A 13554-nucleotide genomic window follows, 5' to 3' on the forward strand; every position below is an offset into this window, starting at 1 on the left:
GAAGTAGGCTCCCCGTGGGGAGCCCGGGACTATGCACACTCAACCCTGAGCCACCCAGGTGCTCCCAGCATATCTCAGTCTATGGATGAGGTTTTATTTATTTATTCAGGAGAGACACACAGAGAGAGAGGCAGAGACACAGGCAGAGGAAGAAGTGGGCTTCATGCAGGGAGCCTGACGGTGGGACTCGATCCCGGGACTCCAGGATCACGCCCGGAGCTGAAGGCAGGAGCTTAAAACCGCTGAGCCATCCAGGCTGCCTATGGATGAGAAAGCTGTATTGGACACCTGCTATGTGCCAGGTGCTGTGCCAGGGTGCAGGGCTCCAGTATTTGGTAAAAACCTGATCCCTGCCCTTTAGGAACTTATTATCTGGCAAAATTCTGTTGCATTTGGAAAAAGCAGCTCAGTCCCCTCCGGACTGCACTGTTACTTGCTGGATCTGTACCCAGTCTTTAAAGCCAAAGCTTTGGAGTCCCTCACAGACTCAAGCTCTGCATATGCCCTGTGCCCTTGTGGGGTTGTGACCTTGGGCACACTAACACTTGTAAGCCCCTGTGTCCTCATCCAGAGACTACGGTTTTGAAGATTAAATTAGGCGAGGGCACCTGGATGGCTCAGTCAGTTAAGTGTCTGCCTTTGGCTCAGGTCGTGATTCTGGTGTCCTGGGATCGAGTCCTGCATCAGGCTCCCTGCTCCTCCCTCTGCCTCTGCCTCTCTCTGTCTTTCATGAATAAGTAAATAAAATCTTAAAAAAAATTAAGTTAGGCAATAAAAGTGAATCTTGCAGCCCAGAATCCGGGGCAGGGGTGAGGGGTGGTGTGCTGCAGAAAAAGACAGTCCTGGGGGAGGGGAAGGCGGTAACAGCAGGAGGGAAAGCCAAGGAGAGGCCCGGAAGCCTGAACCTTAATATAGTGTATGTTATGGTTCATAAGCAAATGACCACCTCTGCCTGCCAGGACACCTCCTGTCATTTTTGGGGTGCTTCCTGCTTCAGAACTTTGCAGCCCTTTCTGAAACAACCCGCACAGTCCCTACTGACATGGAATCGTAGAAGGGCCCAAGGGCTGCAGTGGGTGCTTGGACCCCAGCCCTACCTGTGCCAGCAACTAAGATGACCTCCTTGGACAGGCATCTCCACCCCCTGAGCCTTCGTCTCCTCCCCTGTAAGTTAATGAGTTGGGTAAATATTCTCTCTGGCTCTATGTGATCCAGCCTCCCGGGGTGACCTGCACTCACCAGCTGTAGGGTTAAGACCTGCTAGTTACTAGTGGTGCGTATCTGGCCAGTTACTGTTGTCTCTACCTCAGCTTCCTCCTCCATCAAGTGGGGGTGATCCTGGCATCTCCCTCCCGAGCTTCTGGTGAGGACTGACCCCTCAGTTTGTGTAAAGCACCTCGAGCAGCTATGGGACAGAGGCCACAGCCGTAGACAGAAGCCTTTGGTCGTGGCCACATCCCCTGCCAGCTTTACGGAGAGGATCTGCCACTGGCTGCTCTTAAGCTGGAGGAGCAGCATTTGTCTCGTGTCCTCTGATGGGTTGGGGTTCAGGATGGAGGGGGACCTCTGAATAGAGAGATGCTTCCCTGGCAGGACCAGCTTAACTTTAGGACCCCTTCTCCCTCTCCCGGGCAGGTATCCTGTTGCTCTTCCATCAGCCTGCATGACGAGGTGGCCCCCCTATGCCTCTGCTACAGAACCCAGGGCTGTGCTCAGAGGGCAGGAAGGAAGTCAGCCGCCCCAGCTAATCAGCCAGAGCATCAAGAGGGTGACTGGGAAGGGGAGTGCCGCCAGACCCTTGTCCCCGTGCAGGATGACCTCATGCTTTCTCTCCATCACTGGTGCCCCCTCCCCAGGAATAATGGGCAGCCAACAAGCGCTCGCCCTGCTTATTACAGAGCCCCCAGGGGCAGGGGGAGGGCAGGGCTCCCAGCTGCTCGGGAACACAATGACAGGCAGGGCTTCAGAGAGGCAGCGAGCTCAGGTGTCCTGTATTCTGCACCCCTCTCTCCCTCTAAGTTTCCAGAGGACTTGGACAGAAAGGGCAGGCTGACCACGTTTCTTTCCACTCTTCAGCCATGGCCACCCCTGCAGGGCAGGGAATCACCATTTCCTGGGGCTGGCATTGCCATCAGGGTGCCTGGCCAGTGGGTGCGGAGCCAGCCCTGGCAGCCCAGCGGTCCCTGTGTGCTGCATGAGAAGTGAATTATCCGAAAAGGCCTTAGGGAGGAGGGGAGGGGAAGGAGGGGAGCAGAGGGGAAGGGAGAGGTCAGTCTTCAGGCCTGGGGGGCCTCGGTTCCTCCCAAAGCACAGATGGGAGCCCTTTAATGTTTTAATTCTTTTTAATGCAATTAATTCAAGAGTGGCAATTCCCTTGATTTAGAATCTGTGAGATGCTCCAAGGGGACTGCAGATGACAGGAAGGGGTGTGTGAGGGGAGAGTCCCCCCAGTTCAGGTCAGCTCTGAGACAGAGGCTTCCCCACCTGGACTTTCCTATATGGCTTCCTTGCCCAGAAAGTCCACGGTACTGGAAAGAGAGAACTTTGGTCCCAGTTTACTCCTGCCTCAACCAACCAGCCAGCCAGTGTGGAGTTTCCTGCTGTCAGGGACTCCGTGTCAGGGACTCTGGAGGGGGTCCCAGATCTTGGGGGTTGCAGTCTGAGCATGTATATTTGTTTGCTGAGGCTGCTGTAACAAATCCCCACAAACTCTGTGGCTTAGAATTACAGAAACATATTCTCACACAGTTCTGGAAGGCAGAGCTGAAATAAAGCTGTTGGCAGGGCTATGCTTCCTCCAGAAGCTTGAGGGGAAAACCCATTCCTTGCCTCTTCAACCGGCTGGCAGTCTCCAGCTTTCCTTGACATGTGGCTTCGTCACTTCAAGTTTGTCTGTCTTCACGTGGCCTTTCGCCACAGAAATCCGTCTGCCTCTGTCCTATAAGGATCCATGTGGTTCATTTATACAGGGTCACCTGATAATCCAGGATAATCTCTTCCTCTCAAGAATTGTAATCACATTTTCTGTAACATAGGGTAAGACTCACAGGTTCCAGGGGTTAGGATGTGGACGTAACTTTTGGGGGCCACCATTCAGCCCATTATAGGGTGCAACAAATCATGTCACCAAAAATCCACTGTGTCTATACAACATTATTGACAATAGCCAAAACTTGGAGGCAACCAAAGTGTCCATCAACAGAGGAATAGATAAGCAAGATGTGGTCTGTCCATACAATTGAGTATTATTCAGCCTTAAGAAGGAAGGATATTTTGACACCTGCTACAACTTGCTGAATGAACCTTGAGGATATTATGCTAAGTGAACTAAGCCAGACACAAAAGGACAAATACTATGTAATTGCACTTATATGAGGTACATAGTCAAGTACATAAGGATAGAAGGCAGAATGGTGGTTGCCAGGGGCCAGAAGAGGGGGCATGGGGAGTTGTTTAATGGGTACAGTTTCTGTTTTGTAGGAGAAACGTTCTGGAGGTTGGTTGTACAACAATGTGAATATGCTTAACAATATTGAACTGTGTCATTAAAAGTTGTTAAGATGATAGATTCTATGTTATGAGCATTTTGCCACAACTTAAAACTTTTTAAAGATTTATTTATTTGAGAGATCTCCTTGGGGGTGCCAAGGGAGAGAATCTTCAGGCAGACTCCCTGCTGAGCACAGAGCCCAGTGTGGGGCTCCATCTCACCACCCAGGAGATCATGACCTGAGCCGAAACCAAGAGTCTGACACTTAACCAGCTGGGCCATCCAGGAGCTCCCCTGTTTAAATTTTTTTTAATTGGGACACCTGGGTGGCTCAGCAGTTGAGCATCTGCCTTCAGCTCAGGTCATGATCCCGGGGTCCTGGGAGCGAGTCCCGCATCAGGCAGGGAGCCTGCTTCTCCCTCTGCCTATGTCTCTGCCTTTCTCTCTCTGTCTCTCATGAATAAATAAATAAAATCTTTAAAAAAATAAAAAATTTTAAATTACAATAAATTGGACAGCCCAGGTAGCTTAGCGGTTCAGTGCTGCCTTCAGTCCAGGGTGTGATCCTGGAGACCCGGGATCGAGTGCCACATCAGGCTCCCGGCATGGAGCCTGCTTCTCCCTCTGCCTGTGTGTGTCTCTGCCTCTCTCTCTGTGTGTCTCTCATGAATGGATAAAGTCTTTTTAAAAAAGTAAAATAAATAAATTACAATAAATTCACCACAATGCAAGAGCATGCATGCTAAGGGTGATTGAAGTACATGTGGCAAATGTTATAGAGATTCAGAGGAAAAAGAGACCATTTGTAGGTGGCATGGCCAGAGAGGGTTTCCTGGAAGAAGTGGGCTTTAAACAGGGCAGATTTAAATGAGAAGAGGGAAGAGAGGGGAGGCTGTGGGCAAAAGTTTAGAAGTAAAAATGAAATTGGTGTTTCCTTTATGCCCATGCAAAAAGATCAAACAGAAATGAGTATTTTCATAGGGAACTAGTCAGAGTGAGGTTGCATAGGTAAACTGGATTCAAAGATTGACCTGCAATACCAGGCTGACTTTTAGAAGATGACACCATGTAGAAGGTTCTTACAATAATTCGTAGGTGAGGTGATGAGGGTCTGGAATCATAACACAGAAGATACTTTCTTTGGGGCAGGCACTATCTAAGCCCCTTGTGCAGATCAATATTAATTCATTTCATCTTCAAAACAGCCCTAGGACGTGGATATAGTTATCGCCTCCATTTTGCAGCTGAGAAGACCGAGGCACAGAAAGGTTAGATATTTGCCCCAAATTATGTAAGAAACTGACTAGGTTTAAGAGTTCAAGGGGTGTAGGGGTGGGGGTGTGTGGAATGGTTGTGAAGCTTTTGAGAATAGGTGAATAGACCTTGAGAAGGTTGGGAACTTTGGGGGGAGGAAGACATGTCATGTCATGATGACATATATGTGGATGTTTTAAGGCAGGAATCCAGTTCCTGAACCTAATTGGTGGTTTTAGTGATGAGGACTCTGAGGCCCAGAGTACCCTGTACCATCTGTCCAGGAACATTTGTCTGGGATGTAGCCATGTGAAGTTTAAAGTGGTTGTATGATATGCGAGGGATGATAAAATACCGTGTGGGAGACTGGAGAGGAGCCGCTGGTCGTCTGATTTCTCTCCCTGGGCTCTGCTAGGACGCCTCACAGGAATCACCTGGAGGATCATCACCTTGGATCCTGGAAGGATCATCACCTTGGGGACATGCCTAGATCACTTCATCACCCTCCGTCCTTAAAAAGTGCTCTTTTGATCATGTCCCTCCTTGGAAGGCAGACCAGGCCTATTCTGGAAGCCTGTGTGTGCTGGGTATGAGCACATTTCCCACTGAAGTAGTCCAGAGCCCTGGGGACCTCAAATATGAGTGGTAGGGCCACGTTGCAGTGCCAAAGAGCCACTCTGTCCCTTTCCCCTGAAGAATGTGACCAAAACCCGGGTTTCTAAGCTCTGTTAGCCTCACAAAGGCCATCCTGCTAGCATCTTGAGCAGCTCCCATCAGGCAGCACATTTCGAGCGGGGCATTTATTAAGAGATTTTATTTGTCAAATATAAGGAGAAATAAAACCTTAGGAGGACAAATGAAAAAAGAACCTGAGAAGAGAAGGGAACATGAAAAGGGAGAAGCTGTTGAGTGAGTGTAGTTAATTATAGGCTGGGAGAAAGTCAGTCTTAAATGTAGTGACCTCATGTGGCCAGGACAGCGCCGGTGACCCAGAACAGGCAGCTTCTGACCTGAGACGCACGCAGCTTGTCCAGTGTGTCCTGTAGCCTTTGAGTGGGCCACCAGCTGCCTTTCTGGCCTGGCTCCCAGCCCGGCCCCTGCAAAGCCCCACAAATGTTTATAGCACCAGTAACCAGCAGACTGTAATCAGCAGGATTCTGTAAACATCCCTTCAAAGTACATAATGGCATAAAGCTTTCTGCCTACCCAGCAACTTTCTTAAATGAGTTTAAGAAATGTTCGGAACAGTGTAGTTCATTAATCACTATCATGTCAAGGTGGGATATTGTCTCTGTTTGCAAGATCAGGAAATCACAGAGCCGATGCCGTAAGTAGTTTTTAAACCAGCCATACAGAGAATTAAAGAGTAATTGATACGGTGCCTGAATCAATCAGGATAGGCGAGGTTGTGCTGTGATGACAAACAACCCCCCACGTCACGGTGGCTTCACTGCTCATGCTACACATCCATCAGGCCAGGGGGAGCAGAGCCCTCCCTCCCGGCGATTCGGCAGTGACCCGCTGGGCTGCTGCCACTCACCGTGACAGTGGAAGAAAGAATGTGGCTTTTCCAGGGACATAAGATTCGGGAGCTGTGACCTCAGCCTCTTCTGGGATCTGTTAGCTTCCCCTTCAGTGCCTTTGTTTCCCTCTTTGTAAATTGTGTGGAATATAGACTTTTCTTCATTGAGGGTGGTGCATGTGACCCATCCTAAGTGTCGTGTGTCAAGTAACGGGCCTTTTTTTGTTTTTTTACGTTCAATTAGGTACAATCCTATAAAGGTTAGTTTGAGATCATACAGTTTATTCTGGTGGTGCTGCTGTTGCTCAGTTGCCTCCAGTTGATGAGTCACCTAGAATGTTCATTTTCTTACTGTAGACAGGGTTGTGGTTACTGCGCAATCATAGGGCCCTGTCACCACCGAGAAGCCAAAAGTTCGTCCCCACGAAGCTCCCAGAATGGGGTGCCCATCACTCCAGTGATTCCTTGAGCGTGTCGAGTCAGTTCTTAAGCTCTGCAGACTCTGAAACGTGATTTTTCATCTTTGCGGGGCAGGGGGGAGGCTCAACGTTACTCAAGTTCAAAGTACCGCAGCGTCCTGGCATCTGGTGAGCAACACAGCCCTCACCCAGATGGGGCCCTCTGGCACGTGATCCTTGACCTCCCACCCGGAAAGGAAGGTCAGCAGGGGTGGGGGGCAGGGGAGTGATGTGCATGGGCCTTGAGTCCGGCCTGACTTTGTTTGGAATCCTGGCTTTGCTGTCAGACCGAGAACAGCCTGCCTGCCATCTCCAAGTCTCAAAATCTCTGTTGGCGAAGGAACAATAGAATCTTATTCTAGGTGGTAAGGCAACCATCTAGGAGAGTGTGTAGCACCACATCTAGGATGTAGCAGGGCCTCGGTGGCTTCTTCAGAAGGCATGGCATTAGAAGGGGGGTTACACAGACGAGCATTTCCTATGGGCAGCTACAGTAGCCCCGTACCCTCACGTCTGCCATGTGTGAGGCCTTGCTGCTGGGCCCCCATATCTTAGGCTTCGTGGCTAAGACCCCATTTGCTTCCCCTCCATTCCTCTCCCCCCACACACCTTCCACTCACCACCCCCCCTTCCATACTGTGATTACTGTACTTAATCACGTTACAGAAAAACTGTACCAGCCCTGAGAGTAATTCTTCCCCTTCCTTGGTAAGTTTATGGGTCTCTGATCAGTCCCACTGAGACATTGGCTTTAACATTTACTCTTAAGGGGAAGGAAATCTTATTTCTGTCACTCAAAGTTTGGGCCAGAAAGCTCACCATAAGCCCGAAGAACCCACAATAATTATGTAATAGTCACACCTTGTTTTATAAAACCAGCTTGACCACCTCCTCCTCCACTTCCATCCTGCTCACTACACTTGACTTAAAGTGACTTTTTGCCACTTAGAAAAACAAGTAAAGGGGATCCCTGGGTGGCTCAGTGGTTTAGCGCCTGCTTTGGCCCAGGGCATGATCCTGGAGACCCAGGATCGAGTCCCACATCCGGCTCCCTGCATGGAGCCTGCTTCTCCCTCTGCCTGTGTCTCTGCCTCTCTCCCTCTCTGTGTTTTTTTCATGAATAAGTAAATAAAATCTTTTTAAAAAAAGAAGAAGAAAAACAATTAAATCCATTCTGAGGACAAAAAGATTTGTCACCAGGGAAGATGTTCTTATAAGTGTGATGTGAGCTTCAAAGGCAACCCAGTATCAAAAATGTGAGCAGGAGTCATAGGAATACTCTGACTACTTTGAAAGGAATGGCAATCATTTGGACAGATAAAGTATGGTGCATTGCAATTTAAAACCAGCCACACCATCCTTACATTCAGTCATGACCTCTGCATTAAATGCTCTGTATGTGGGCAGCCAGGGACCTCCAGGGGCTGGAGGTGGCGCTGAGCCTGTAGCAGCCTGTAGCAAACACAGCCTGAACCCCCTCCCTCTGATCTACTTTGTAATTTATCAGTGACATCCTCAGGTGCCACGTTGACCTCACCGCGTTGTTGTCTACCATTTACCAAGGAGGGTCTTCTATAAAATTCCGACTGCCCTATTGGTTACAGGGATTACTTATTCATGTTTCACATTTTAGCATGAGCAGAAGTATAGTATCTTAGATGGTGTTAATTTATAAGATAGATTCTCCTGTTGAAAAAGAACAAAAAACAAAAACAAACAAAAAGATTCTCCTGTTGATTCATATAGCTTTCAGGGAGAGGAAACTCAGCCTGGGCTTCAAATCCAGTCCTGTCATTTCCAGTTGCTTTTATTGGTAAACCGATGGTCAGGGAAGCCCAGAGGCTGCCACCCTGTGAGCCCAGGAGCGAGATAGCAAAGGGAAACTCTCTGCTTTAGCTTCTTAAAATGAGTATTAGCTCATCCTCTGCACCCCTGATAAGCTGTCCTTATCAGCAGGTGCTACAGGACACCCCTTTTTCTGGGTCCTGCCGTAATGGCTAGTAACCTGCACATATTAGTCAGTAATATTTGTTGAATTAAAGGGAAATGTACCTGAATTAGTTGGGGCTGCCACAACAAAATACCACAGACTGGGGGCTTGAACAACTGACAATTATTTTCTCACAGTCCTGGAGGCTGGAAGTTCACAACCAGGGTACCAACCTGGTTTCGTTCTCAGGAGGGCCCTCTTCCCAGCTGGCAGATGGCCACCTTGGCCCTGTGTCCTTACATGGTGGAGAGGGAGAACATGGGCCATCTCTCTGTCTCTTCTCATAAAGTCACTGACCCATTCATGACAACCCCACTCTCATGACTTCATCTAACCCTAATTCCCCCTCCCGAAGGTCCCATCTCCAAATGCCACCACATGGGGCTTAGGGCTTCAACATATAAATTTGGAGAGGGACACAGCACAGCTCATAGCAATACTCAGAAAGTGAAATAAGAAATCAAACTTATTTCGCCAGAGTGCCTGGGTGGCTCGGTTGGTTAAGCGTCTGCCTTCAGCTCAGGTCATGATCCCAGGGTCCTGGGATCTAGCCCTACGTCAGGCTCGCTGCTCAGTGGGGCAACTGCTTCTCCCTCTCCCTCTGTTCTTCCCCTGGCTTGTGCTCTCTGTCTTGCTCACTCTCTCTCAAATAAGTAATTTTTTGATAACTCTTTAAAAAGGGGAAATCAGGGACACTTAGGTGGCTCAATGGTTGAGCATCTGCCTTTGGCTCAGGGCGTGATCCCAGAGTCCCAGGATTGAGTCCTGCATCGGGTTCCCTGCGGGGAGCCTGCTTCTCCCTCTGCCTGTGTCTCTGCCTCTCTCTGTGTTTCTCATTAATAAATGAATAAAATCTTTTTTAAAAAAATAAAAATAAAAAGGGGAAATCAAATTACCACGTATCATGTAACATGATTGAGATGTCTTGTCCACTCCCCTATCAGAGTAACCACTAGAATAGGAAACATACTCAGGAAGGTATATCGATGTGCATAAATGCACACACGTACACACACAGAAAATACACAATTTTTTCTCTTCTGGAATCTCTGTTTCTGCTCTGAGCTTGGAGACCCAGCGAGTACAGTTGGAGTACAGCAATTGTCATAGGGACAATGCATTTGCAGATACTTGACTTGGAAGCTGATTGAGAAATAACTACTCCCATTAGCCCCGAGTCTCCCTCAAATGGCCTTTCCTTCCACCCTCACCTCACAGGCTGGTGTTCTGTGGCCACCTTGCCTGTGCTTGGCTAAGGTGAACGATGTATTAACAATACAGACCTCCATGGCGATTTCATGCCTACACCTCTGGCACACTCCTTTAGATTAGCAGAGATGTTTAAAAAGGAGTTTATGATAAAAAACACTCTTAACATAAAGACTGTTCTTCTCCTTTGGAAAGCCAACCAGAGGGTGAATTTGTAATTCATTCTTCAATTCTGTTCCCAAGCTGCTTTGGCCTTAATTTTAACATTCCTAGAAGGAGATACTTTTATTGTTTGTATTCAAAATTATGGAGCGGATCAAGTGGTCAAGGGCAGTCTGGAGCCAGGATTCAAATCCCAGTCCCAACACTTGCTTGATCTCTGGTGTGTATTTCCTCCCCTATACGACAGAGTTTTGTTTTTTTTTTTTTTTTTTATATATGACAGAGTTAATAACAGGAGCACCTCATGGAGCTGTAATGGGGGGCAGAGATGGTGATATTTGTAAAGTACTTAGAATAGGGCCTGACATGTAGCAAATACTATGTGAACGTATGTTACATGTATATACATAAAAATATATTTCAATAAGGCATCTTCCTGTTGATGCAACGTAAAATGTTCTCCTGTGTGGGGAAGAAGAGCCAGAAGGCCTGACAGTCCTGCCAAAGAACAGGTACCTTGTGTTTCAGAACAAACTACTAGGAAACCAAGGCAGAAGGTCTCTGCCTATTGATGGCCCTGTGCTTGGCTTTATCGCTCAGCAGCATCCTCATTGTCTACTCCTTTGGGTTTTACAAAAATCATTTGCATTAATGTACTTGAGCTTTGAGACATCCCATTTAAAAAATTGTATTAACCTGCCATCACATGTCTTAGGACAAGTCCTCCCTACTCATCTGTCTCTTTTCCATCTTACTCTTCCTCCAGCCCAAGCTTTTGGCCAAGGAGCTGCTGGACCTCGTGGCATCTCACTTCAATCTGAAGGAAAAGGAATACTTTGGAATAGCCTTCACAGATGAAACGTAAGTGCTGCCACGGGCCCTCCCGCCCTGCAGGGAGAATCTGACATTGCACTGTCCGAGCTGTCAACAGTGAAATCCGCTGCAGGCCGCTTGGATCCTGTGGTACGGGGTCAGTCCAAGTTCATGATCCGAATTTCAAAGACCTTGTGATCATGCCTGGAACAGCCAAAGGATATATTTAGGATGATGCTAATATAAAATTATTAGGTTAACTAGTTCTTATAATCAAGCAGCTTCGCGTTCAGAACTAAAATGTTTATTTTTTTTTTAAAGTGGATTTTAAAGTGAGTTTATTTCCTATTAAAGTTAAATGAAAACTTCTGGAAATTAAATATTCCTCTCCAGTGTTAGGATAACAATAACAGGAAATGAATTTGATGATAAATTCAAAATGAAAAGTGTCTGTTCAGTTTCACTGTCTCGGCTGGCATAGAATATAAAAATCAAAAATTCATATCATTCAAGTGATGAAAAATACGTTTGTTTTCAGTGGTTTTCAATTTGGCTCTATAAAGTGGCATTTTGCGACACAGGTAAGGAATATCTCTACTAAAATTTCAATTTCCTTCTTAATACGCTGTTATCAAGAGTACATTGAATACCTGCACAGATTCCTAGATAAGATGCAAAAAGGAAATGCTTCACAATTTTTTTTCCTTTGTGTTCTCTCTCTCACTTGCTCTCCAAATGTTTAGAATGACAGAGGTGATTTCCTAGGATATTAACAGAGAAGAGAGGTTAGGTTAGTGGCTGAACAAGACAGTACAGGGGAGGCAATGCCCCATCAGTCAAGATGGTGCCATCGAGGCAGGACAAGCTCAGATGCAAGGACAGGAGGAACCCACATTGGGCAGTTGGAGGTATCTGCACATTGTCCCGTTAGCCTCAGGAGCTACAAGTGAGTAGGATGGCCATCTGATTTATTATTTGAATCAGGACAGTATAAGTAGTAAAATGGCATGGAAACAAGGACTGTCTTGGATGAACTGGAATGTTTGCCCTCTAAATTAGCAGTGTTTCAAGCGACAGTGCAATCAGGTTGCAGGCATGGGGAGCAGAGCTACATCGTCCTCAAGAAAGCCAGGAGGAGCCAGGTTGGCCTCTGGCCCTGGAGCATGTAGAGAAGTGAGCAGGACGGAAAGCAGGAGTGTTGCCCAGGCCTAGAATGATCACTGTGCCTGCAGGTAGGGCCGGTAAGCAGAGTCCAGGGAAAGTGTGGCCACCACTATCCCCTTCACCCCAATCTAGGGTGGAGGATCCATCCAGCAAAGCATAGGAGCAACAGGCAGCTGGGAGGAGCTCAGTGGGTGAGGGCTGCAGCTGCCAGGTGGGCCTGACTCATGGGGAACCAGCTAGTGGGCAAGCTGGAGGACTCTGGGGGGAAGGAGCCAGAGTAGTAATAAAGCAAATGCTTTAAAACAAATACAGATCAAGAGCAACTACTTTCACAAGCACAGATATTTTCTTCCCCTTTGCCTGAGAATCACTGTTAAACCTCCTAAATTGCTATTCGTACATTCCACTAATTAGAAGGAAACCAGAAGTTTCAATTAATCATATCCCATTGTTCACATTGCCCGAGTATGTTTACTCTTGTAAAAGGTCTGTGAACTCTCTGTTAGTCCCGGTTAGACTTTCCTTTTTAATACACGGAATCAAGGAATGAGCATGTGGTCCCAGGCCAATGAGGAAGAAATAGGCCGGCTGAACGTTGCAAATCCCTGCCGGAGCAGCATAGCCCAGAAGGAATGGATTGTAAGGTAGAAAGTCACCCTCGTCCCGAGAGAGAGGACAGCACACAACCACACGGTACAGAAAGGAAAGTGGGAAAGCACAGGGCCGCACACTTGTGCCATCAGATGGCCTGCAGCTGCGCCTGGGTGACTCAGTCAGTGAGGCATCCAACTCTTGATCCACCTCAGGTCTTGATCCCAAGATTGTTAGTTCAAGCCCCACATTGGGCTCCATGCTGGTGTGGAGCCTACTTAAAAACAACAAAACAAAACCCAGCCTATGGTTCTCTGGGCTGGCCAGGAAAGCATGAGTGTGCCTTCCCTGAGTATGTGAGTGTGAGGCCAGGCTGCCAAAAAGCGTCTTACTACCTTGAGTGGTGGAATTGGAGGTGAGGCAGGCTCTGTGGGGAGGAGTCATGGGAGGGTGGGGGGATGTGAGCCATCCTCTAGCAGGGTCCAGGGAAAGTGTGGCCACCACCATTCCCTTCACCCCATTCTGGGTGGGAGGATCCATCCAGCAAGCGTAGGAGCAGCAGGCAGCTGGCAGGAGCTCAAGTGGGCGAGGGCTGCAGCTGCCAGGTGGGCCTAACTCATGGGGAACTGGCTAGGGTCAGGGACCTGCGGAAATCAAGAACCAGGGTCCCTGAGGGACCAGGACAAGGGGGCAGAAACAAAGAGATGGCTATGACTCAGGGCGTAGTCAGTTGTGGCCTGACAACACCTGGGGCCAACAGATGTTGGCTGATGGCCTTGTTGGTAATCTGAACTTTCCTCCTTTTCCTGGTAGGAAAGGGGGGCAGGGCAGCTGCCATCATGAAGTAGCGCCCGTGGCTGGGACCTGGCCTAGGTTGGTGGTCATATGTCAGTGAGCACTT

General features: G+C 48.1%; 1 protein-coding gene across 17 annotated transcripts in view; it reads left to right on the forward strand.

The window, feature by feature from the left end:
* FRMD4A (FERM domain containing 4A) overlaps nt 1-13554 on the forward strand; it is a 751487-nt gene that overhangs the window by 587687 nt on the left and 150246 nt on the right. For all 17 annotated transcript variants that reach the window (XM_049100487.1, XM_035713659.2, XM_035713663.2 and 14 more), the window contains one exon: nt 10852-10946. In XM_049100487.1, the coding sequence (XP_048956444.1) occupies nt 10852-10946 (95 nt within the window). The remainder of the gene's footprint in view (nt 1-10851; nt 10947-13554) is intronic.

The sequence above is a fragment of the Canis lupus genome, chromosome 2, assembly GCF_003254725.2.
Source record: "Canis lupus dingo isolate Sandy chromosome 2, ASM325472v2, whole genome shotgun sequence".
Lineage (NCBI taxonomy): Eukaryota > Metazoa > Chordata > Mammalia > Carnivora > Canidae > Canis > Canis lupus.